We start from the raw sequence: 27571 nt of genomic DNA, 5'->3' as shown, positions 1-27571 counted from the left end.
AATGAATTAAGTTTCATTTTAATTAGTTTTATTATTTCAACATATTTGATTTGTCCAATCCAGTAGACAAAAAGACATGTTGAGTAAATGCAGCATAATTTCCATAACCTGAGGGGGCCTGCGCACCATTACCTGATTGCTTGCAATGCTGACTGGCCGTTGATTGGTTTCATGGCTGGAAGTCTCCCCTTGGTTGTAGCACTTCTGTCCCCGAGGTTTTCCTTATTTTTGTTTGCTCATACTCTGCTTCTTCCATAAGCTTCGTTTCTTGGGCTAACACACTCTCCATATACCTTCCATCATCTGGTGTTCTTTGCAGGGAGTCTCTTCCCGGAAGTGGCCTCTGTGGCTGTGCTGTGCTTTGCTCCTGGAGTTCATAACCCACTGGTGGTTCTGTCGTCCTCCCGGACTCCCCGAGCTCGTCCTTAGGCTTCCCGGCCGGGGGCTGGTCGTCCCTCTGCTCATACGCAGCCAGTCTCTTCTCAACCACCTCACGAATCAACACTGAAAAATTTTATGTGGAAAAATCACTGACTGTTCGGATTTGGGTAGTTATAACGCTGACTTACAGAGGACTATAAAGCACTCACCAGGCCTCATCCCTTCCCTGTATCGTAACCTTTTATACGATATCGGCACATTTAACTTCTGTGCCACTTAACGCACTGAATATGAATTATATTCAATGCGTGTTTTACCAGAATATCATTTATAAAGTAATGACAGAAGATATTGATTCTGACCAAATAATACAACAACCAAAAGTATTATTGAGGGTAAAAATGTGTGCCTTTGTTAATACAATTGATATAATGAAACTTTAAAAACTAAAACTATAAAATTTAACATCTTTCTTCTATTCATTCTTTCTACTGGAACATTTCAGAAATGACTTTTCTTTAAAAAAAAAATTTTTTTTTAAGTAATCTCTACACCCAACACAGGGCTTGAGCTTACAACCCCGAGATCAAGAGTTGCATGCTCTACTGACTGAGCCAGCCAGGAGCCTCAGAAATGACTTTTACATAAAATAAAACAACTTACTGTCAAGCACTGTTCTTCCCACCATACTGTATTCCATGGTTTTGTCAACTTCATTCATTAGCCATGGAAGGAATCCTATTTCAATATCTGTAATTAAAAAAAGTTAATTTCGTTAAAATGAAATTCATTATAATTTCATTATAATGATTTTTATGAATCATTATAGATAGGAAGAATCTGTGCTTTCCCCCTAATGTTGAAGGCTCATTAACACAGTTCTATTTACTTATTTATCTTAAGGTTATTTATTTTGAGAGAGAGAGAGAGAGAGAGAGAGAAGACGTGAGAACAGGGGAGGAGCAGAGAGAGAGAATCCCAAGCAGGCTCCGCACTGTCAGTGTGCAGCCTGACATGGGCTCGATCTCACAAACTTCAAGATCATAACCTGAGCCAAAATCAACAGCTGGAGGCTTAACTCACTGAGCCACCCAGCACAACCCCCCCCCCCACTGTTTTCTTAATACTTAAAATATCAAATAGACTTATACAACATTAATTTTACCACATTCTCTCTGTATGTTTTGGTCCATTTCCTTTCTATTGCAGTAAAAACAGTATTTTCAAAACTATGAAGCCTTCCTTGGAGTCCAAGCCTTTGGAGCTGACTGCACAGGTACAATCTGAGGTAGACAAGTGGGTGGGTTCAGGAGTGGGGAGGAAGATGTGGGTCTGGGAGCAGAACTCCAATCCAAATGCAATACAAATGTGGGACTGAACCAAGATGATAAAAAGAATGCTCCCATCTGAAGCCCGGAGCCCATGAGGAGCTGACCAAGGGTCAGAGAGTATCTGAGAACAAGGCCATCTAGAAATGGGTCAGAAACTAGGTGCTTCCATTAGTGATAAATTTGTTCAAACTGAAATGGAAATCTACTGTGTAAGCCTTTTAAAAAATATGATCCATTACAATATACATTTTAATGTTTCAAAATAGCTTTTTTGGGGAGGGGGTAGCATCTGTTACTTTTCAATGGGGTGACAATAGAGAGTATAATAGATTATATTCACTACTATAAATAATTTTTTAATCTGAGGCATGAATCTCATTTGCAAGCTTCTCAATGATCTGTGACTTTTTTTTTTCTTTTTTTTTTTTAGCAATTCATGAGGGGAAAAAAGGTTACCAGACTCTGTGTGGCTAACAGCAGTCTAGCTAGACCCCAAGGAGGCGGCAACGAAGCACAGGAAGAGCACTGGACCTGGGGTCAGAGTCCCAGGCCTAATGGCTTCCCTGCCTGTCTGGGAGAAGGTATTTAACTTCTCTGGGCTTCAGTTTCTACTTCTGAAAAATGGGAATTGACCTGCTCTATCTACCCCCCAGGGTTACTGGTATCAATGCTATCATGTATAAAAAATACTACAGAAATGGTAAAGTACAATATAAACTAATAATATTTGTCTGTAATCTGACCCCTTATGCATGTGTACTGAATTGAATCTGTAACCAGTGAAAATTAATATTACTGAACTCTGCCCCCAAATACTATTAGCCATTTGAAATAGGACCTGTACACATTTTGTGAATTTAAATGCTTCTGAACGTGAGGAAGGAGGGCAGCTCTGAGAAACTGTTCATTTGGCCTGACTAGCTGAGGGGTGGGGCTCAGAGGGTGGACAGAGAGCTGACAGGTGCGATTCTCTAAGCTCAGAGACAGGTCTCCTTGTTTTTATCTCCCACACCTAATACAGGCCCTGGGATGGTGCCCACACCTAAGCGAATGAAGACTTTAAGGGTTTTTGAGCAGAACAGGGAGTCAGCTGAGAAAAAGTTACAAGTACATACACACATATTTTATACACATTGTGTTCCACACATGTTTTGACATTTAGCTCCTAAATAATCCTCATTTCACCCATGAGGAAATTGAAGGTCATACAGCTGACCCAGGATGCAACTGGGGCCCGCACTCAAGTTTTTGACATCAGGTCCTAGTTCTTCCTACTGCCCAGTGCTGCTTCTCAGCAAAAGACAAGTCCAGGTCTTTCTAGCATACCTCTCATTAGTAATAGTACCAACTTAACACGACTCGAATTGACTTTCAGAGTTGGTTTCAAAGATAGATTCCAATTCCGAACGGAAACGGGCACGGGATTACTTGGAAGCATTCAGAGGAAGCGGACAGTAGCAGAGTGACCTGACAACACCCCCACAAACCTCTTTCAACGGGGTCGTAGAAGTAGCCGCCGTCCCGGAGGCTGTCGAACACCGAGGGGAGAAGGTCGGCCAGGTACCGCTGGGCGAACACGCGCGCCGCCACTTTCTGCGCCGTCTCGCTGTGTTTGTACACCACCTCCCACTGCTGTCGCTTCCGGCGCTCCTGCACGCACAAGACACGCCCGCACACGGTTACTCAGCCGCGCCGTCCTCCCCCAGCGCCGCGTGTGCTGAGGGCAAGAATCTGGACGCGGATTTGGATCAAAACGTGGACAGCGAGGAATCCGTTTAATGGTGCATGAAGGTTTTAGAGAATTTCAAACAAGAAGTCAAACAAGGGATGGAGCTTCAGGTGAAATTCATCTGCTGATCCATTTAAGCAAAAGAATTTCAACACGTGCACGGTTGACCGTATGGGTGTTAGCAAAGAATAATATATAACTATTATTAGCAACTAGTATTATAGTAAACTACCAATATGAAAATTATAGTTGCTCAGATATCTTCATTTAAAGTACCTGAGCCAACGAGTTGTGTCATTTGTAATGATTCTTTGAATTCATAAAATTCTGAAAATTATAAACCTTTTTTTGTTGTTGCTTTTTGTAGACCATAGGATATCTATAGAGCTAATGAACCATCTTCTCTGCTCCCATGTGGAAGTGGGAAAATTAACGTAGTTTCTTATTAAGTCTATTTTCAGAATTTAAGTAAATATAAATTTAGACGATTTGTATTCTTCATTGTTTTCACAGTGTATTTCCTAATAGTAAAGAAACAAGAAGTTTCCTTTGATGAGCATTTCACTGATTATTTCAATAAAGCTAATACTGCCACTGATCTTTTTACATTTGTAAACAAATGGTCTTCATTTGCATAATCTCTACCATAAGCCCTATGCCCTTTACGCAATTAATTATTCATTTTGGAGAAAAACTAAAAGTCAATTTAATTAGGTATTGAGCAGAATATCCCAACAACTAAGCTATTCTGTGCTGTGAGTGAGACTCTTTGGGAAATTGTTTGAACTCTTTTAGGTATTCAGTCACTCCTACATAATTTATACATTCGGTGTCCAACAGAGGGCGACAATTATTACCAGACCCAGAAAAAAGTCTTAAAAGATGACTGAGCCTATCATTTCCTAATTGAAGGTTATTGGCATATTTTAAAAACTAGATCCTAGAACTTTTCTTATTAAAAGTTCTAAAAACTTGTAATGTGAAGCAATATTATGCAAAGAAGTTCTGGAGAATCCCTAGGGTATAGAGAAGGGTCTGGCCACTGAGAAAAAAGACCCAGAATTCTGTCTGGATCCTCTGCTTCTCCACCACACCCATCCCCAATCTAGTCCACTTTTCCCTTCTACTTTTCTGCCACTGATTATGGAAAAACCAATACATTTCCTTTGCTAGGAATCTTGATATGTAAGACTGCCTTTCAGTCGGGACATATGTGATTACAAATGAAATTAAATGTAATTACAAATGTAATTAAAATTACATTTAGAAACTTTTGGGAACTCTAGGTTCCCAAAAGATCTCTAGCTCTATGACATACTACGTGTGATTCAGAACATGATCTGTTAAACATCCAAAGACTGTCTAAGAAAGAAAACTAGAGTTCTATACTTTTTCCTCTCTGTGTCGTTTCTCTTGCTCTGCAAGTCGCTGGACTTCAGCAAGTTCCACGTTGCGTAACTCTTCATACGCATACTGACTGGCCCGCAGGTTAGCCAACTCTTCTTCTTCCATTACTTCCAAAAGAGACTGCTCAATGGTCTTTCCCACCAGAACTTCTAACATTGGTTTAACTTCAAGATCAAAGTCAAAGAGCTTAAACACACAAAACAAAGCAAATTTAAAATCTGAGTCATGAACCAAATGCTGAAAGAAACAACATCCAGAAAAGTAGTCATGACAGGATACTGTTTATTGAGGATCTTGTGTGTGCTATAGATGCTGTGATGGTGCTTTACTTAATGGTTTCCAACACTCAACACAGCCCCACAGGGCACACACAATAAGCATTTCATTTACAGGCAAAAATCATTTTGAGTCCAAATTATATAAAGACCTACAGAGCCATCAAAATGAACCCTGATACTCAATAATTTTAAGAGCAGACTCTGAAACCTGAAAGAAATATCCTTGTATTTCTCAGTTTTTGCCCTTTCGACTCAATTTTTACTAGTTTGTTTTCACTAACACTTTGAAGAACTAAGGAACAAGAATAAAGGGCATTTTGGTGGTTCTTCTCCAGGGTTTAGAGGCAGCTATACCCTTGGATGTAGTTTGTGAAGACTTATTTTATTTCTCAATTTCAATGGAAGTTCTTTCAAGTTCCTTCAAGTCTTAAATCTCACCCAAGTCATTATGCACATAAGCATGGCTTCTCTTCTTCCATTTCATAAACTGGCTTATTTATGTATTCTACATTGATATGAAGATGAAATTATTTTAGTTTTTTTCTAACATAGGGAGATTATCTTAATGAAAATTATATAATTTATAAGCAGCTAACAGTGGACCTCTTATACCAGTATCTTATACCAGAGAGGCTATTTTTCTTTATTTGGTACACATTTACCTTGTATTCAGACATTAATCAAGTATGCGAACACACAAAAATCAAAGTGCAGACATTCTAAAAATATTTCTAATGATTTTTATTTCTGATCTGCAAAGAGGAGAAATCAGAATATGCTATTTCAGGATAAAACTATTTTAAGTACAGTTGGAAAGAAATCCAATAAGTAGAATCTTTTTGATTATGAAGTGGTTTGTAAGCTTTTAACTAAACCTAACTTAACCTGTTTATAAAGAAGATAGAGGGAAGTCCAGATAAAGTACTGTACCTCTCCTTCTAGTATTTGGGTGGCCACATCCTTGCCAGTTTTGGCAGGAATAAAGAGTGGTGTTGGTGGTCTGTCCAAAAATGCATCTGTTTGGCATTCCACATCAACTTCTATTATGCGGTCAGCAATTTCTTCAAGGTACATTTCTAAGAGAATACCATATGCATTGAGTTTGAAATTCTGGTCTCTTTTAGGCATATATGTGTATTGAAACTTTAGCTCCTTCAAAACAGAATTAAATGGATCAGAAAAGAAGTGCTCAAATGTGGGACTAAATTCACATATTGTACTAAGCATTTTTATGTATTTGGAAGACCAAGGGCTAGTCAGGCTAGGACATTTATTGAATGTTGAGAAAGCACTGAGCTTTGTACTTGAAAACAGAACTAAAGGAGAACATGAGGCCTAGATGTTTGTAAGATGCAAAGTATAATTGGGGATGAAAAGTTAATAATCCACCTATATAACTGAGTTCTAAGATAGTAAATGTGTAAAGATTTGAAAATTCCTGGATATTTAAAAAATTATGCACCATGTCACTATGTTACTTGATGTTCCCTCTAGGCTATAGATTATAAGCAGGCTTATGAAAACAGATTTCACCTTAGGAATAATTTATGTGAGGCAAGGTCAGCGTGGTTCTCATGCAAAGAACATGAGAACTGGAGTCAGATGTTGAACATAGGACCTAGTCAAGTTACATCTTCTTAGAGCCTTAGTTTCTTTATCTGTAAAAGGGATCATAATTACCATCACAAGGAGTCCTTCTAATAATAAAGAAAGGAGATACACATAGAGGACTGGAATAGTTTCCGAGATGTAGGAAAACTCAACACAAAGTGGTTGCTCCTGTATCATTTAATATTCTGCTGGTATAAAGAAACACTAAAATTTAGCTCTTACAGATTTACAACTATTTTGCCTAATTACAGACATATCCTCATTCTAGACTTGGCCCCAGGGTAGGGGGAAAAGGCATGAAGTAGTTCTCTTCCATTTGCCCTAACTACCCAGAAATAACTGATGAAGCCACTCATCATTGACAAGGTGCAAGGTGAATCCTTTTTTTTTTTTTTTTAATGTTTTTACTTATTTTTGAGACAGAGAGACAGAGCATGAGCAGGCAAGGGGCAGACAGAGAAGGAGACACAGAATCCGAAGCAGGCTCCAGGCTCTGAGCTGTCGTGGGGCTCGAACTCAGACCACGAGATCATGACCTGAGCCAAAGTCGGACACTCAACCAACTGAGCCACCCAGGCGCCCCAAGGTGAATCCTTAATAGTTACATCAGTCCAAGGAAAACACCAAGTATTGACTGATTACCAAGATTCTGACAACAACACAGCTGGGACCTCTAGGTCCAGGTAAGCCTCCCTAGCTCAGAACCGGCAGACAAGCAAGAAAGCCTGGCACTGGCCCAGCAGAGCTTGTGTGGCCCGGGGGAACATGCGCAGTGAGAGGAGATTAAAAGCAGAGAACAGAAAAGGCAGGGGTGAGAGAGTTGGAGGACTCAGATCGGGATGAGTTCATTCCTTTTAAAAGACAGACAAAGTGCCAAGATGGAACTACCCTGCTCTTTCCTCCTGTAGGTCCCAGCTGTGATTCATGTCGGGCTATAAAAAGAAAAAGGGAGAAATAATCACAGTTTGGGAAACGAGTATGTGAAAAGGGCTAAGACAGAATTAATTTGGTCATCAAATTCTTTTCTAACCCCATCTCATACCTGATGTAATAACATAGTCTATGAATTTGTTTAATGAATGGACTCCTACTACCATGTGATCGGAGCAGTACTGCATAGCATAACAGGTATGTAAATAATGGAAAAGCCAAATAAAAATGAACGGACTTAGAAAACTGGGCAAACCAAGGAGGCATGATGCCAATGGCGTGGTCACATACCTGTCTGCACATCCACGTGCTTTCTGCCTTCCACGGGCTCGGGTGTTCGTGGTCTGAACTGTTCTTGAGCTCGTTTTTTGGCAAGAGCCCTCCTCTTAGCCTGTTGCTGTCTCTGAATCTCTATAGCATCAGGCTGCCCAGGCTGAGTGACAGAAAAGGCTTCTAAAAGTTAGAAAATCTTTCTCAAAGCACACAGAACTGCCATTGCAGAAGTGATTCCTGGATAGCATGAAAGTATCTGTCATATAATGCTTTCTGATTTAATGATTACAATCCTATTTGAACTTTGTCAGGTAATTATAGTTATCTGATGAAGCACGTAAGTAAGCATACTTCAAAGTATGACTGTTAACTGGAATAAACAGTGACAGAATCCTATCTAATAAGTTGTTTTTCCCCATTCAAGCTTTTTTTACCACGAATTTCTTCGGTGCTTAGGAACCTAGTATACTATATAACTACTCAGTAATTAAGGAACTGAAAAGCACCAGGATTTTTTAAAAAATCTGAATTTCATTTAGACAAAATTTCCTTAAAAAATATATTAGCTCACAAAGAAAACATCTTAACCCAAACAAAGCCTGTCCAAGGGCACAAAACAACAGGTGACTAAGGCATTAAAAATATAATTATTCACAGTATTCTGCAGTATTTAGAGGTCCTTGATTTCATATCTATATCTCATTTTGTGGTCATTAATTTTTTTTTAATGTTTATATATTTTTAAGAGAGAAACAGAGAGACAGAAAGCATGAGTGGGGTAGGGACAGAGAGAGAGGGAGACACAGAATCCAAAACAGGCTCTGGGCTCTGAGCTGTCAGCACAGAGCCCGACGTGGGGCTCGAATTCATGAATTGAGAGATCATGACCTGAACCGAAATCGGACACTTAACTGACTGAGCCACCCAGGTGCCCCTGTGGTCATTTCTTATAGCTAACCTGTCTTATTTCAAGGTAAATATATAGAGAGGGGAAATATGAAAGTACTTTGCATGAAAAAAAATTAATATTTAAAATTAGAATTGCAAAACATTTTAATTGAAATACCAATGTAATAACATTAAAATTTTTAAAAGGAAAATATCCCATAATCCCATTTCCCTAATACCCTGGCTATTGTCATTTAAATGCACACAGTTTTTTTGCAGTTGTGATAATCATACATTTTATATGGTTTTTTCTAACTTAACACTATCACGAACTCTCTCCATATGAGCGTTAAATAGTAGAAAGAAGAGCACTGGGCTCTGAAGCTCAGATGCCAAGTCTTGAGTTCATTAATTACTAGGATTAGTAAAGCTCAGACTAACAACCTAAGTTTTCAGATATCCTGTTTTCTCTGTACAACAGCAATACCAATAACATATATCTAAAGTTTTTGTTTGCAAGGAACAAATCAGATAATGTAACAAGCCTAACATAATGCCTGACATAGGAAAGCTCCTCTATGTAGTTACCATTTCCTTTTATTATAAAATAATTTACCCATATTTCTTTAAAAAAGGAAGAAAAAAGAATCACTTATACTTCCATTTTTCTAATATAATTACTAATATCATAGTATTATTATTGGGATCATCTAGTGAAAGCTTTTTTCCTGTGTTCATTCTACATTATTCCAAATATCATGCTTGACTTATTTCCATTTTCTTACTGGAACAGAACTATTAATGTCAGCTCTGGAAAGATTTGGGATAACATAAATGCAAGTAAGTTCATTGTAGAAATACATTAATACATTGCCCTACTTAACTGTTTCATAATCTAGTCAAAATATTTTTTTTTTTTAATTTTTTTTTTTTCAACGTTTATTTATTTTTGGGACAGAGAGAGACAGAGCATGAACGGGGGAGGGGCAGAGAGAGAGGGAGACACAGAATCGGAAACAGGCTCCAGGCTCTGAGCCATCAGCCCAGAGCCCGACGCGGGGCTCGAACTCACGGAGCGCGAGATCGTGACCTGGCTGAAGTCGGACGCTTAACCGACTGCGCCACCCAGGCGCCCCTAGTCAAAATATTTTTTAAAAAAGAACTTTTTAAAAAGTTTTCTTTTGAAATCATTGATCAAAGATTGCAAAAATAGTAGAGTCCTTTGTCCCCTTCACTCAGCTTCCTGCAATATATAATTTATATTACTTCAGCACAATATCAAAATCAGAAAATTGACCCTGGTAAAATATAAACAGATCTTATTCAGTTTTCACAAATTTCACAAGCATTGACTTGTGTTTATGTCTGTGTGTATAGTTCTATGTGGTTTTATCCCAAATACAGATTTATGTTAGCTTTCACCCAATCAACAGAGGGATCTGTTTTATCACCACAAAGGAGCTCTCTTGGGTATTCCCTTATAGTTCTTAAGTCCTATACTCATTCCTATCCCCTGGCAACCACTAATCTGTTCTCCATCTTCATAGTTTTGTCTTTTCGAGAATGTTACATGTAAGGAATCATATAGTATGTAACCTTATGAGATTGGCTTTTTTCACTAGGCCAAATGTCCTTGAGATCCATTCAGGTTGTTACATATATCAATAGTTCCTTTCTTTTTTGTTACCGAGTAGTACTTACTTGCACGGAAGTGCCAGGTTTCTTTAGCCATTTACCTATTGAAAGACACTCAGGATGTGTTTTTGGTTTTTGGCTATCATGTATAAAGCTGCTATGAATGTTTGTTAATGTACAGGTTAAAAAAAGTTTATTTATTTATTTTGAGTGAGAGACAGAGAGAGAGAGAGAACCAGCAGGGAAGGGGCAGAGAGAGGGGGGGACAGAGGATCTAAAGCAGGCTCTGTGCTAACAATGGAGAGCCTGATGTGGGGCTCAACCCCATGAACCGTGAGATCATGACCTGGGCTGAAGTCAGATGCTTAACCGACTGAGCCACCCAGGTGCCCCCTACAGGTTTATATGTAAATATAAGTTCCTATTTCTCTGGGATAATGTCTAAGAGAAATTGTGGATTCAAACAGTTAAGTAAGACTTGTTAGTTCTTATAAGTAGCTACTAAACAATTATCTAGAGGGAACGTACCATTTGACATTCCAATCGCTTCACATCCTCACTCTTGTTACTATCACTATTTAAAAGTTTCAGCTTTTCAACAGTTTTTTTCCCCACATTTATTTTTGAGAGAGAGACAGAGAAAGACAGAGAGGGACAGAACCCAAGTGGGGGAGAGGCAGAGGGAGAGGGAGACACAGAATCCCAAGCAGGCTCCAGGCTCTGAGCTTTCAGCACAGAGCCCGACGTGGGGCTCGAACTCACAAACCGTGAGATCATGACCTGAGCCAAAGCTGGATGCTCAACCAACTGAGCCACTCGGGCACCCCTGGATGATTTTTTTTTTAAATCTGAGTTTTGAGAATTCTTTAATATTCCAAATTTAAGATCTTTGCTGGATATGTGGTTTGCAAATATTTTCTTCCAGTTTGTAGCTTGTGTTTTTATCCTCTTATAAGGGTTTTCCATATCACAAAAGTTTTTAATTTTTTAAAAAGTTTATGTATTTATTTTTGAGAGAGAGAGAGGGAGAGCACAAGCTGGGGAGGGGCAGAGAGAAAGAGGGAGACACAGAACCTAAATGTGAAGCAGGATCCAGGCTCTGAGATGTCAGCACAGAGCCCGATGCAGGGTTGGAACTCACAAACTGTGAGATCATGACCTGAGCCGAAGTCGGATGCTTAACTGACTGCACCACCAGGATGCCCCACAAATTTTTTATTTCAATTAAGTCCAATTTACCATGCTTTCTTCTCTGGATTGTATTTTGGGTATTATATCTAAGAACTCTCTGCTTAGCCCGAGATTCTGAAGTGCTTCTCCTAAAAGTTTATAGTTTTACATTTTACATTTAAATTCATGATCCATCTGAATTAATTTTTTTGTATGGTGTATTCTTTAGGTTGTGGTTCATGTAATTTTTTTGTCTACAGATGTCCAATCGCTCCCACACTATTTGTTAAAAAGGCTATTTTTCCACTATTGAACTTCTTTATCCCTTTGTCAAAAATTATTCAAGTGTATTTGTGCTGGTACATTTGAGTTTTCTATTCTGTTTCATTGTTCCATATAGCTATTCCTCCACTGCCCTGTGTTAATACAATTACTAATGTCATACATGATAAGCCTTAATGTTGGGTAGAGTGAATCCTAGCACTTTATACTTCTTTTTCAAATTTTAAAATAAGCTTGTCTAGCCCTACATATATCTTGCTGAGATTGATAGAAATTGTGATATAGATCAATTTGAGGAGAATTAACATCTTTGCTGTGGTGAATCTTCCAGTCCAGGCATATCTCTCCATTTCTTTAGATGGTCTTGATTTCTTTCATCCGCACTTTGTAACTCTTATCTTATAGATCCTGTACATGTTGTGTTAGATTTATACCTAGGTATTCCAAGTGTTTTGAAGTGATTGTAAATGGTATTGTGTTTACAATTTTATTTTCCGTGTGTTCCTAAATTTATTATATTTCTGTATACAAAAATATGACTGATTTTTGTATGTTGACCTTGTACCTGTGATGTTACTCAGCCCACTTATTAGTTCTAGGGCTTTTTTTATAGATTCATTGAGATTTTCTATGTATGTAATAATGTCATCTGCAATTAGGGACCGTTTTACTTCTTTCTTTCTGATCTGGGCCTAGTACTGGATAGAACTTCCAGTACTATGCTGAATAAGAGTAGTGAGGGTGGACATCGTTGCCTTTTTTCCCAGTCTAAAGGGGGAAAGCATTCATTCTTTCATCATTAGGTATGATAGGTAAGCTGTAGATATTTTGTGGATGCTCTTCATAAAGTTGAAAAAATTTCCCTCAATTCTTAATTTGCTGTGTTTATCATCAGTGAACATTGAATTCTGTTAAATGCTTGTTCTGCATCGATAAATATGATCATGGGATTTTTTTCTTCTTTAACCTATATGATATGGTGGATTACATTGATGTACAAATGTTGGAATACCCTTGCATTTCTGGAATAAATCCTGCTTAGTCATGGCATATGATCTTTTTATATATTGCTGGATTATATTTGCTAATATTTTATTGAGAATTCTTGCATCTACATTCATGATAGGTATTGGTTTATAGTTTTGTTTTTAGTGTCTTTGTCTGCTTTGGGTATCAGAGTAATGCTGATTACCTGAAGTGTTCCTTCTTCTTTTATTTTCTGGAAGAGACTGTGTAAAATTGTGTAAATTATGTAAAATCAATGAGGATTTTTTTGGTAGAATGAGGAATGTTTGGTAGAATTTTCCAGTGAAACCATATGGGCCTGATATTTCTTTTTTGAAAGCCTTTAAATTAGAAATGTAATGTCTTTTATAGTTATAAGGCAACTCAGAATATCTATTCCATTTTAGGTGAATTCTGATAGTTTATAGTTTGGAGAATTTGTCCATTTCATTTATTTTGCTGAATTTATATGTACGGATTTGTTTGTAGTATTCCAATTTTATCCTTTTGCTCTTTTAAGAGATGCAGTGTGTGTGTGTGTGTGTGTGTGTGTGTGTGTGTGTGTGTGTGTGGTCTATTTTCTATCTGTTGTTCCAACTGGGTAATTTCCATCAATTTGACTTTGAACTCACTGATTTTTCCCTATGTCAGCTCTGATGAGTCTGTCCTATGAGTTTTTTTTTTATGTTAAGAATTACTTTATTAAGTACATAAAATGAAACAATTTTAAGTCTACAATTAAAATAACTATGTATACATCAGTAAAACTACTACTCAGATACTGATCATTTTACATATGAATGCCATGTTATTTACCACACAAAGCTTAAATATTACATACTACAGTTTTATACTTTATTATAACTTAAATTCTGATAAAAACGTTGCTCCTACTTCAATTTTTATGACTTATGGTTTTCATTATCTTTAAATTCCTTTATCCTTTGTTTTGTACAAATGTGAACATTCAGGTTCAGAGACTGATTTTTGACCCAATTTGAATCTTTTTAACAGAGGTATTTAGCCTGATTATGAGTGTGATAATTCACCTCTGTCAATCTATTTTATGTTAATTTTAATGTTTCCTTGCTGTTTTTCGCACTTCCTCTCCAATCTGTAAAACTGGCATACTATAATTTACCTGTAACCTTATCTCAGTGTCAAATTTACTTATAATGAAGTACTATATGAAGCAGGAACTACTGATTTTCCCTGGACAAGATGTACATAAAACAAGGTTTTCATCTACCACCTCCCCAACCAGGGATTTAGAAATTTTCTTTTTACACAGTATTCACATTATAAACTTGTTACTTTTTTCCCCCTCTATAATAAAAATAGAGGACATAAAACTGTACTGATTTCCCATTTTGTCAGATTAACACTTGGAATGCCTTTACTCTATGTGTCCTGTCCACACTGACAAAGCCCTTTTATTTTACTTATGTTTAGCTGAAGAGCATGCATATCTTTATCTACATTACATACTAAAAATAACAGCACTTACTTGCTTTCTAAATTAAACATTTACCACACTTTTTCAGTTTACAACGAGAGAAACTGAAATTTTAGATTGAACTTACAAATCTATTTTTGCACTTAGTCTTATAACCCTACAGCTAATAATTTAATCTTAATGATGTTTAACTAACTTTAATGCTTACCCACTTTTTTTTTTACCCTATTTTTTTTTTCATACAATTGTCTCACTACAATTGAATTGTTTTAACTTATGGTGTTTATGGGTTGCAGCAACATCATTTAACACATTTTTCAAGGACAGCATTTAGGTGATATACTTTAACTCCTGAATATCTGTGAATGTCTTCCAGTTGCCCTCGTATAGAAATGATAACTTAGCAGGATACAGAATTCTTGGCCCAAAATTATTTTTCCCTTAAATCTCTGTAGACATTGCTTCATTGTCTTTTTGGCATTTAGAGCTGCAAAAGAAATACCAGGTCAGTCTGACTTTTACCCCTTTATAAGTAACCTGCTTTCTCTGAATACTTGTAGAATTTTTTCTTTATTTTCCAGTTTAACGTCACTAGGGTATGTCCAAAGTGTTGCTTTCTTTTCGTTAAGTTCTACTGGTAGCCTATGAGCTTTTCTACTTACCGATCTAGTTAGTCCCTCAAATCTGGAAAATTTTCTTCTATTGGTTCCTGAATTATTGTTTCTGCTTCATTTGCTTTGCCATCTATTTCACATATTCTTATTATGCGTGGATTGCAACTCTTGGAGAGATTCTCTAGATGTCTCTTCTATCTTTTCCCTTTTTTTCCGCATGCTGAGTTTCTCTTGTTTTTCATTTATTTCTGTAATTCGTTTTTGTGACTGACCGGGTTTGCACGTTTCCGTTCTTTTTCAATTCTCTTATACTTTTCCAAGTGCTCTGACAGTAGCCTCTTTATCTTCGAGCATAGGTCTGTAAGCTCCTGTACCATATGATGGTCCACCTTTAAAACCTCTTCAGTTTCCACTTCTGTATCCGTTTCAAGAGGCGGCATTTTCTCAATTGTAAGCCGTTTCTGCTGAACTCAGGTATTACGACGTTTTGAACAGCGCTTCTTAGTAATTCACCAAAAGTGACGATTAGAGAATGCCGTCTGTTTGAAAACCAAACGAAAGATAACTGCCCTATGAGTTTTTAACTTTGGTTATTGCATAATTCAGTTCTATATTTTCCATTTGGTTCATTTGTAGATCTTCTATTTCTTTGCTAATATTTTCTGTTTTTCATTTGTTTTAAGAATGGTCATAATTATTCACTTTTGACTGAGGCACTTTTTATGATCATTGCTTTATTTATTTTTAAAATTTTACTTTTTATTTTTTAAAATTTACATCTAAATTAGTTGGCATATAGTGCAACAATGACTTCAGGAGATTCCTTAATGCCCCTTACCCATTTAGCCCATCCCCCCTCCCACAACCCCTCCAGTAACCCTCAGTTTGTTCTCCATATTTATGAGTCTCTTCTGTTTTGTCCCCCTCCCTGTTTTTATGTTACTTTTGCTTCCCTTCCCTTATGTTCATCTGTTTTGTCTCTTAAAGTCCTCATATGAGTGAAGTCATATGATTTTTGTCTTTCTCTGACTAATTTCACTTAGCATAATACCCTCCAGTTCCATCCACATAGTTGCAAATGGCAAGACTTCATTCTTTTTGATTGCTGAGTAATACTCCATTGGATATATATCTATACCACATCTTCTTTATCCATTCACCCATCAATGGACATTTGGGCTCTTTCCATACTTTGGTTATTGTTGATAGTGCTGCTATAAGCATGGGGGTGCATGTGACCCTTCAAAACAGCACACCTGTATCCCTTGGATAAATGCCTCATAGGGCAATTGCTGGGTTGTAGGGTAGTTCTATTTTTAGTTTTTTGAGGAACCTCCATACTGTTTCCCAGAGTGGCTGCACCAGCTTGCATTCTCACCAATAATGCAAAAGAGACCCTCTTTCTCCACATCCTCACCAACCTCTGTTGTCACCTGAGTTGTTAATGTTAGCCATTCTGACAGGTGTGAGGTGGTATCTCATTGTGGTTTTGATTTGTATTTCCCTGATGATAAGTGATGCTGAGCATTTTTTCATGTGTCAGTTGGCCATCTGGATGTCTTCTTTGGAGAAGTGTCTATTCATGTCTCTTGCCCATTTCTTCACTGGATTATTTGTTTTTTGGGTGGTGAGTTTGACAAGTTCTCTATAGATTTTGGATCCTAACCCTTTATCTGATATGCCATTTGCAAATATCTTCTCCCATTCTGTCGGTTGCCTTTTAGTTTTGCTGATTGTTTCCTTCTCTGTGCAGAAGGTTTTTATTTTGATGAGGTCCCAGTAGTTCATTTTTGCTTTTGTTTCCCTTGCCTCCGGAGACGTGTTGAGTAAGAAGTTGCTGCGGCCAAGATCAAAGAGGTTTTTGACTGCTTTCTCCTCAAGGATTTTGATGGCTTCCTGTCTTACATTGAGGTCTTTCATTCATTTGAGTTTATTTTTGTGTATGGTGTAAGAAAGTGGTCCAGGTTCATTCTTCTGCATGTCGCTGTCCAGTTTTCCCAGCACCACTTGCTGAAGAGACTGTCTGTATCCCATTGGATATTCTTTTCCTGCTTTGTCAAAGATTAGTTGGCCAAACATTGGTGAGTCCATTTCTGGGTTCTCTATTCTGTTCCATTGATCTGAGTGTCTGTTTGTGCCAGTACCATACTGTTTTGATGGTTACAGCTTTATAGTATAGCTTGAAGTCTGGGATTGTGATGCCTCCTGCTTTGGTTTTCTTTTTCAAGATTGCTTTGGCTATTCGGGGTCTTTTCTGGTTCCATACAAATTTTAGGATTATTTATTTTAGCTCTGTGAAGAATGCTGGTGTCATTTTGATAGGGATTGCATTGAATATGTAGATTGCTTTGGGTAGTATCGACATTTAACAATATTCTTCCTATCCAGGAGCATGGGCTCTTTTTCCATTTTTTGTGTCTTCTTCAACTTCTTTCATAAGCTTTCTATAGTTTTCAGCATATAGATTTTTCACCTCTTTGGTTAGACTTATTCCTAGGTATTTTATGGTTTTTTTGCGCAACTGTAAATGGGATCGATTCCTTGATTTCTCTTTCTGTTGCTTCATTGTTGGTGTATAGGAATGCAACCGATTTCTGTGCGTTGATTTTATATCCTGCAACTTTGCTGAATTCATTTATGATCATTGCTTTAAAATGTTCATCAGGTAATTTCTACATCTGAGTCATCTTGGTGTTGTCATTTCTTGATTGATTTTTCTCCTTCAAGTTGTGACTTCCCTGGTTCTTGGTAGGATGGGCGATTTTTTAATTGTATCCTGGAAATTTTGGGTATTATGATATGACACTCTGGATCTTATTTAATCTGTGTAGCAGCAAGTCATGCTTTTTTGTTTTAGCAGCAGGCATGGGTGGAGATGGAAGTTCAGCATCCTGCTAGGCCCCATGTGAAAGCAGAGGGTCAACTAGGTGCCTGGTAGGGGTGGTATTTCAGCTTCTTGCTGTTATCAACTGACACCAGTGCTGGGGTGCAGAGGAGTGGAGCTCTGACCAGCCCTGCCTCATCCCACCTGTTTCGCTTTGTTGCTGACAGGCAGGGTTGAAAATTCAGCTCCCTCGTGGCTCTGCTGCTGTCACCCCAGCAAATGTAGGGCACCAACTTGTACCATTTCTTACCATCTCCCTGCCCCTGGGTAGGAGTGGAAGTTCAGCTTCCTGCTCCACCCATGTTGACACCACCTCAGTGAGGGAATCAGAGCACCGAGGAGTGTGGTGGTGTTGTTGCCATGCGGGGCTGGAAGATCAGTTGCCTGGCTCAGTCTCGCTGACTCCACTGGGAGGGCCAGGACAGTTTTTCTGTTGGGGTTTGGCTGGAGGAGGGGTAGTAAAAAGGTTTCTGCTCTGCTCGGTTACCCTTCCCCTAGTCTTCTGGATAGATAGAAGGAGCAGGCCTGTGCCTGTTGGTGGTTCCAGGTTGCAGGCTTTTCCAGCGCTCTGAATGGGATATGCAGGCAGCACAAAGAAGACTTAGGGAACTCACCACTATCTCGCTCAAATCCTGAGGACCCCAGCCAGTTCCCTTGCTTCTTTCCACTTCCAGAGTCTTCCTATGTTTGCTTGTTGGGCTATGTCTGAGGCTTTTTCACTTGAAAGAGGGAGGAATGGGAAGGGATTGGTGAATCCCTGCTTGTCTGGAACTGGAAGTCTCAGTATAGACTTTTTATTTTTATTTTTTATTTTTTATGTTTATTTATTTCTGAGACAGAGACAGAGCATGAACAGGGGAGGGGCAGAGAGAGAGGGAGACACAGAATCTGAAACAGGCTCCAGGCTCCGAGCTGTCAGCACAGAGCCCGACGCGGGGCTCGAACTCACGGACCGCGAGATCATGACCTGAGCTGAAGTTGGTCACTCAACCGACTGAGCCACCCAGGCACCCCTCAGTATAGACTTTTTAGTTAAATTGTTGAATAACTGACTAGAGAACTAAAAAAAAAAAAAAGTATATCAAATCATCAAAATATTAATTAAAAAAAACCTAAAAAAATGGTGATTCTCTTTTTTCCTTTACTTCTAGATGTGCCAGGGTTCATTCCTACTGGCACAAGATGCCGAAACACATATCCATATTGCATATTTGAGCTGTTGTTTTCCAGTGTTGGTCCCTGAATTGGCTGTACCAGGACTGCCTAGGGAAGTTACTAATAATGCACATTCCTGTGTCCAACCCTTGAAGATTTTAATGTAGTAGATCTCGGGTATAGTGAGTTTTCTAGGTGGTTTTGATGTATATTTCATGCTTCAAAATGTCTAATATTCCACATGTCACCATGTGGTGTTAGGCACATATATATCATACAGTGTTTACATATTAACTTAACTATATTTCATTTCTGTACCAAGAAATCATCACTCTTAATATCATGCCACATCCTAATCATCTCTGTATCCTAGGTACTCAGCACAGGAGTGCTAAAACTTTATAAATATTTACTGAGTGAATTAAAGAAAATAATTTTTGACTAAATAATGAAAATAGTATTACAGTATGAAATAATTTAAACAAACCTAAATATGTTACACTGATGCCTATGAACTGTTTGGTCTGCAAAAATTTAATTACAGAAATTGAGAGTAGAAGTTTACAGACTTTTAGAGCAGTGTTACAAAGTTCTGTTAACCTAATAAAATCTTGGGCTTTGTATTGTTTAATTATTATTTTTAATTGCAGTGAAGTACACATAGAATTTACCATCTTAGCCATGTTTAGGTGTAGAATTCAGTGGCATTAAGTACATTCATATTGTTGTACAACCATTATCACCATCCATCTCCAGAACTCTTTTCATATTGCAAAACTGAACTTCTGCACCCGGTAAACACTAATTCCCTATTCCCCCACTCTCCCAGCCCCTGGCAATCACCAGCAGCCTTGTATTTTGCATGTCTTTTTTTATTTTTAGATTTCATTTTTCCAGTAGTCTGTCAATATTCTATTTTACAAAAGTTTTAGTTTGCAACAAATTAGAAATCAAAACAATCAAACTGGTCCGTTAGCACAGTTAGTTTGAAAAGCTCTGTGTTAGAATATTCACATTATACTTACCAGCGGTCCTGTGTGTAGAGCATAAGTATTGCCTCGGACCACCCTTCTGTCATACATTATGTTTCCATGATGCACAGGCTCTTCAGCACTGTAAAACAGCAAATACTAAATAACTACGGTAATAGAGTGTTGGTCTATGCAAGTCAACTCATTTTTAATTGGATTTAGACTAAGATAAAAATGTTAAGAATACAGATTTTTGTTCTGACACACTCAATGACAAATGACTACCACTTATTGAATGCTTATTAGATGCCAGCCACTCCACATATTTTAATTATTGCTCACAATAAGCTTCCAGATGGGAACTATGATTCTCATTTGACAGAAGAGGAAGGAGATTGAGAAAGGAATGTGCCCGAGGTTACCTAGCTAGCAAGTGGTAGAGCTGGATTTAGGCTGTAAATCTGTTGGGCTAACTGACAAATGTGAAAATGGCCAGTGGGAAAGGGGTCTGCCTTCAAGTACTGACAATAATTTGATTGAAGGGTTGAAAGGATTCACAGAATCAGGTTTAAAAAGTAAGTCAAATTTCTCATTGTTCTTTAACCTCAAAGATATATTTTCACGGGACTTCAAGCTTAATACAAAGATGTAACCATCAAGACAGTATGGTACTGGCACAAACAGACACTCAGATCAATGGAACAGAACAGAGAACCCAGAAATGGACTCACCAATGTTTGGCCAACTAATCTTTGACAAAGCAGGAAAAGAATATCCAATGGGATACAGACAGTCTCTTCAGCAAGTGGTGCTGGGAAAACTGGACAGCGACATGCAGAAGAATGAACCTGGACCACTTTCTTACACCATACACAAAAATAAACTCAAATGGATGAAAGACCTCAATGTAAGACAGGAAGCCATCAAAATCCTTGAGGAGAAAGCAGTCAAAAACCTCTTTGATCTTGGCCGCAGCAACTTCTTACTCAACACATCTCCGGAGGCAAGGGAAACAAAAGCAAAAATCAACTACTGGGACCTCATCAAGATAAAAAGCTTCTGCACAGCGAAGGAAACAATCAGCAAAACTAAAAGGCAACCGACAGAATGGGAGAAGATATTTGCAAATGGCATATCAGATAAAGGGTTAGGATCCAAAATCTATAGAGAACTTGTCAAACTCACCACCCAAAAAACAAATAATCCAGTGAAGAAATGGGCAAGAGACATGAATAGACACTTCTCCAAAGAAGACATCCAGATGGCCAACTGACACATGAAAAAATGCTCAGCATCACTTATCATCAGGGAAATACAAATCAAAACCACAATGAGATACCACCTCACACCTGTCAGAATGGCTAACATTAACAACTCAGGTGACAACAGAGGTTGGTGAGGATGTGGAGAAAGAGGGTCTCTTTTGCATTATTGGTGAGAATGCAAGCTGGTGCAGCCACTCTGGGAAACAGTATGGAGGTTCCTCAAAAAACTGAAAATAGAACTACCCTACAACCCAGCAATTGCCCTACGAGGCATTTATCCAAGGGATATAGGTGTGCTGTTTCGAAGGGGCACATGCACCCCCATGTTTATAACAGCACTATCAACAATAACCAAAGTATGGAAAGAGCCCAAATGTCCATTGATGGGTGAATGGATAAAGAAGATGTGGTGTGTATATATATATATATATATATCTCCAATGGAGTATTACTCAGCAATCAAAAAGAATGAAGTCTTGCCATTTGCAACTACGTGGATGGAACTGGAGGGTATTATGCTAAGTGAAATTAGTCAGAGAAAGACAAAAATCATATGACTTCACTCATATGAGGACTTTAAGAGACAAAACAGATGAACATAAGGGAAGGGAAGCAAAAATAATATAAAACAGGGAGGGGGACAAAACAGAAGAGACTCATAAATATGGAGAAGAAACTGAGGGTTACTGGAGGAGTTGTGGGGGGGGAATGGGCTAAATGGGTAATGGGCATTAAGGAATCTACTCCTGAAATCATTATTGCACCATATGCTAACTTGGATGTAAATTAAAAAATAAATTATTAATTAAAAAAATAAAACCTTTTATCTCACATAGGCAAAAAAAGAGATGTATTTTCAAATGATATATATTTTTTATTTAACGTTTATTCATTTTTGAGAGACACAGACAGAGTGCGAGTAGGGTAGGGGCAGAGAGTAGGGTGGGGGCGAGTAGGGTAGAAGCAGGCTCCAGGCTCTGAGCTGTCAGCATAAAGCCTGATGCGGGGCTCGAACTCATGAACCGTGAGATCATGACCTGAGCTGAAGTCAGACACTTAACTGACTGCTTAACTGACTGAGCCACCCAGGTGTCCCACAAATGATATTGTTTTAAATGTTAATAAAATTTTAATCTGGGGGATCAGAGTATCAATAGTGAATAGTGAAAAACATAGAATTGATGTTTTAATTCAAAGTTCTTTTAAAAAGTTTTTTTCAGTGTTTATTTATTTTTGAGAGAGAGGGACAGAGCGTGAGTGGGGGAGGGGCAGGGAGCAAGGGAGACACAGAATCTGAAGCAGGCTCCAGGCTCTGAGCTGTCAGCTCAGAGCCCAACGCGGGGCTCGAACCCACGAACTGTGAGATCATGACCTGAGCCGAAGTTGGACTCTTAACCAACTGAGCCACCGAGGTGTCCCTGATTTAAAGTTCTTTAAAATGATATCCTATGTATGGCTATGAAACAAAATATTGACCTACACAATAATAGTACTCCATCAGAAATGATTTTGAGAAGGGTAGTAAGTTGCTTTTTTATCATATATTGAAACCACTGTTGGATAACCTGACTTCATGTTACTTACAACCCAGACGTGTTACACTGTGCATTTTACTTGATCCCTGGGAAGTGTTCAGCTCAGTTGGCCACTCCTTCACTGAAGCACTCTCTTTTCTAGCCTCTGTGGCACTACCATAGTCTTCTGATTGTTTTTTCTAGGACTTCTTTAACTGTTCTTTCTCACCCTGCGTTGGCTAGCTCCTCCTATACTGAAGGATTTCCTCAGGGCTCAGCCTTCTCTTGCCTTAGTCGACCATATCCATTCTCAAAAGACTTCACTCATAATCCTTATACCTAAAAGTCCCTATTTTATTTCACCTTTAGCTCAGAACTCTCCTCTGAGCTCTAGGAACGTATATCCAATTGATAATGTTCAATGACATCTCACTGAGATATCTCAAAAGCAACCTCAAAATTGAACCAATTATCACTCTCCCACTCCAAACTGTTACTTCTTTAGTGTTCTCTGTTTAATTATATGGTACTGCTAACCACCCAATTGGCTTAATCTAGAAGCCTGGGAGTCATCCGTGGTTCTTCTTTCTTCCTCACTCCCTGCATCCTAGCAGTCCTATTGATTCTCCTCCCCAAATCTTTTTCACATCTATCCATTGCTCATTGCCACCACTGTCTTTTACGTGGACTACTGCAAAACTCTTTCAGTCTCTTAACTGTTAACATTTCTCCCTCAGTTTGTTCTATACGTTGTATCCAGTGGTCTTTTAAAATAGAACACTCTAAACATGACGCTCACTTGATTAAAACCTCCTAGTGCTAATTAATATAATAATGAGAAAACATCTTAGTTTTGTTTTTACACTATCAAAAGCCAAGAAGAAAGAAAAATCCCTACCACCTATTGCTAGTGAGGATGTATGGAAAAAGATATGTTTAAACATTCCTAAAGGAAAGGCATATCATTCCATCTGTTCGTGTTAAAAATATTCGTGACCTAACAATCCCATCCTGGGAATCTGCTTCATAGAAATCAAAAGGCCAGCATATGAAGTTGTTTATTGAAATCTTCCTCTTTGTGTTAAAAACTTGAAGCAAACTGAGTATCTATCAATATCAATAGTGGAAAATATGTGAATATCTGAATATCTACCAATATCTATCAATAGTGGAAAATTTTAGTAACACGTTGTACATCCGTATAGGACACATCATGCTATTGAAAATAATTGGGAAGATTTCTAGAAAGAATTAACTGAGAAAAGGAAGATGTTGAGAATTGTGTATGTTATCATTGCTAACAAGTAGACAAAACTCCTGTGTGTACTTGTATGTATATAATTATATATTTGTACACAAACGCAAATATGGAGAAAAGTCCAGAAACATTCATGTAAGGTCATTAACATGGTTTACCCTCTGGGCAGGAAGGGAAGAGCAGGTTTACAAGGGAAGAGGGTGGTGCACTAAGAATGTACCCAAGCATAAATGATAGCATTCTATTTATATAAAATTAAGTATGTGTATGTATACATAAAGAAATTAGGAAAAAAAAAGAATTAGAGGTTGTAAAAAGCAGGGAGGAAGCTAATTACAGATTAATATGTGTAGTATGATTCTATTTTGGAAATAAACCTCCTATATAAGGTACATATCCTCAAGTACAGAGGTGTAGAAGAATAATATAAGATTGTTAAGGGAAGTGGGAATAGAGGTGGGTGGGAATTCATTTGCCTTTTTCATTCTTATTTTGTATTTTTCATTTGCTTCAACAAGCATTCATTAATTTTATAAACTGAAAATCACCACTGATAATTTTAAACTGAAAAATCAAACACATGCACATACACACTCCTTCCAATGGTTGTAATCAATGGATTGCTTCAATATAAACAAGGTCCTACAAGTTGCTTATCAACTAGCTATGAAAAAAAACCATTCCTAATGAAACACCATTTATTCTTATTTCATTGTTGGTGTAATTTACTAGTAATGATTTGTAAGCAACACTTAAAGACACCAGAAAGTGTTTTTGAAAGTGTTTTTAAGTTGAAACCTTTTACAGTATAAATAATCCATCTATAAATTTAAATTTTCCATCCTGGTTTCCTTAAAGTGACAGGAATTTTTTCTTTCTTTCTTTTTTAAAAAAAAAATTATTTTATTTTTTTAAAGTAACCTCTACACCCAACATGGGGGTCGAACCCACAATCCCGAGATCAAGAGTTGCGTGCTCCATTGACTGAGCCAGCCAGGCGCCCCATGACAAGCATTTCTTATAAACAAGGTTTTTATTTGTCATAAGACAATTACGAATTTAGACTAAATGTTTGAAATAAGCAACAAGAGTTACTTAGCTGATATGTTCAGTCATTAATTCAACAATTTGTTTTGAGTGCTCCCTGTATGTCAGGCACAGTCCTAGGTGGACAAAAGACAACAAAGGTTTCAGCTTCCAGGGAGTCTGCATTCTTGGGCAGTTCTGCTGGTTCCAAAATTTGAGGCTTATAGCAGGAACTATAAGCTTTAGAAAGGGCCGTAAACGTTATTATGGATAATAATACATATGGATATTTGAATATTTGCAAATAAACGCATTAATGTAAAAATACAATTTGGGGTCCAGCATGGAAGGATGACCTGATGATTCCTGGCCAAAGACTGGCGTGCAAAGAGCTTTATTTGGCTTTCAGTCTGTTTCTTCATGTGCATAATGGGAGTTACAAAACCAACTTCACAGTACTGTGGACTAAGGAAGAAAACGTACATGAATGCCCTTAGTGAGGTGCGGATAGTTGGCCAACAATAGTGACTCAAACGTTGTGAAACAAGGGGGTTTCATGTACATGTTATTGATCATACCAGCAACTCATTATCACTAAAAGTTAACTAAGGGAGGCCACCCGTGCCCCTTGCTTCATTCCTCCACGCCACGGGGGAGTTCTTTAGGGAAGAGATTTTATTTCGGAGGATGTGGAGTGGGGAGAGCAGCGTGGGCAGAGTCGCCAGGGCGAAGGGGCCAGAATCCCGAGGTCCCGGGATGGGGGCAGGTGGAGACCACTCAGGGGGCCGGTTGCTCACTCACAGCTGCATCAGGTGGTCCCGGTAACGGCGGCGCTGGCAGGGCAGGGCCCGAGGCCGGCTGGTGTAGGTGTAGGTGTAGGTGCCCATGGCCGAGCAGGTGCGGTCGGTCAGCGTGGAGGCCACGCCCGGGGCCAGGTCGCTCCGCTTCGGGTGAGTACCGGCTTTCAAGCAGGTGGGCGCTAAGCGGTCTTGGGAGCCGGAGAGGTGTACGTATTGCCAAGGGCAGGGATTCCCCGACGCAAGGAGAGGCGGCAAGAAGGAAGGCTGCCGGGAAAGGAAGTTGCCAGGACAGGAGGTGGGAGCTACACTCGGATTGCCCCACGGAACACTGAGCCAGCCTGCGTCTCCCACCGCGGTTGCCCGGCAACCCGGAGTTCCGCCCGGAGGCGGGACCTCCTGGCAGTTCCGGCCGGCGGTTTTCGCGGGAAGGCCCGTTCTCAGGGGAACTTCCGGCTCTTGCCTCCGCATGCGCGCGCGCGCGCACGCTTCCCCGGAAGGTGTGTGTGCGGCTTAGGAGCTCTCTCCCGGGCGAGTCGGGCAGGGCGGTGTTGAGGATCTTGGCAGGCACCGCGGCCGTCCTCGTCCCCAGTTTGGAGTCTGGCTTTTCGGCGCCATTCTCCCAGGCCCACGTGCTCCCGTTCCTTAAGGGGCGCCCTCGGCCGTTTTCTGCTCCCGTCGCGCCGCTACCTGGCGCTGCTCACCTGTGATCGCACACACGTGGCACCCGGGCTCCCGGCTCTGTTACGTGCCAGGGCCGGGGGAGGGCTTCTTGGCGTCTCCCAGCACCGCCACCCCTGCGCCTCCGGGGCGGGCTGCCGCCGCGCTCCGCAGCCCTGTCTGCATTTCCCGCCTTCCTTCGCCTACCGCTCTGTTGCTAGCACCTCAGAGGACCCACGGATGCGCGGAGCTGCAGGGGCCGCCCCTCAGACCCCTAATTTTGGCAGAGGGGTGGGTGCTATGTTGAGTCTTTTTTTTAGGCCTCCTATATCATAATCTGTCAGGCGCCAGACTCTGGAGAACGAAGCATCATGGGGTGGGGTCTGCGCTTCGAAATGCAGGTGCTTTAGTTTTAGTATGAACAACGTTAAAAATGTTAGAGTTCCTGTATCTGAAGTGTGTGTATCCCCGACCGATCAGTTGTTTGCACGTGCATGTACTCCCTCAGTTCAGCCAAGTGCTGTGCGGATTTGAACTCACGTTCTGCCGTGTGCGAGGCCCACGACCTCTGGCAAGTTTTTTGCGCTTCATTCTCCTGATCTGTAAAATGAGGGTAAGAGAATTTATAAGGGTTTGTCATGAGGATTCAAAGTGTTAATAAGTATAAAATACTTAGAACTGTGCTGGGGAATGATAAGCGGTTATATTGAGATCTAAATTCCTCCTGTACTTTGAAGATTAAGACCGAAAGCTAGTGAGGTATTGTATAAACAATCCTAACATAGAGATGTGTAGGCAGTGCTAGAGGTAAAAACACTGCGTGAAGATTTGAGGTCTGATCACTGAATTTCGTGGTAACTTAGGATAACGATTACAAGAGAAAGTGACATTTTTAGTTGTGTCTGACGGGTGACAGTGTTTTTACTGGTGAAGGTCTTGGGGGGAAGTGCATTCAGAATGGCTTGATCAAAGGCTCAAAAGCCCAAGGGATCTTTGGAGAACTCTAAGTGAGTAAATACATATGTTTGATAATTCTAAGAGCTAAGGAGAA

The 27571-nt window shown here is 39.3% G+C and overlaps 1 protein-coding gene across 1 annotated transcript; it reads right to left on the bottom strand.

Moving 5' to 3' along the window:
• On the bottom strand, nt 1-26331 carry RSPH3 (radial spoke head 3). The gene is made up of 8 exons (XM_047103259.1): nt 25865-26331; nt 20055-20142; nt 7959-8100; nt 6057-6202; nt 4831-5034; nt 3200-3362; nt 1045-1131; nt 1-504 (listed from the first exon to the last, which is right to left on the bottom strand). Exons 1-8 carry the CDS (start codon nt 26329-26331, stop codon nt 170-172), a joined length of 1632 nt encoding a protein of 543 aa, XP_046959215.1. The 3' UTR covers nt 1-169.
• Nucleotides 26332-27571: the final 1240 nt, after the last annotated feature.

This window comes from Lynx rufus, unplaced genomic scaffold, assembly GCF_022079265.1.
Source record: "Lynx rufus isolate CCGP_SWC_20201006 ecotype Redwood Valley unplaced genomic scaffold, mLynRuf1.p SCAF_6, whole genome shotgun sequence".
NCBI classification, from domain to species: Eukaryota; Metazoa; Chordata; class Mammalia; order Carnivora; family Felidae; genus Lynx; species Lynx rufus.
This window is presented reverse-complemented; position numbering and strand designations above follow the sequence as displayed.

What these genes read in the sequence shown, in the direction of transcription:
- RSPH3 (XM_047103259.1), bottom strand. Translation starts at nt 26,331, where the DNA reads ATGCGGAGGCAAGAGCCGGAAGTTCCCCTGAGAACGGGCCTTCCCGCG. An exon ending in CGGGACCACCTGATGCAGCT is followed by an intron (nt 20,143 to 25,864) that starts GTGAGTGAGCAA and finishes GCTGTTTTACAG; the next exon opens with TGCTGAAGAGCCTGTGCATC. An exon ending in GCACGTGGATGTGCAGACAG is followed by an intron (nt 6,203 to 7,958) that starts GTATGTGACCAC and finishes GTATTCTCTTAG; the next exon opens with AAATGTACCTTGAAGAAATT.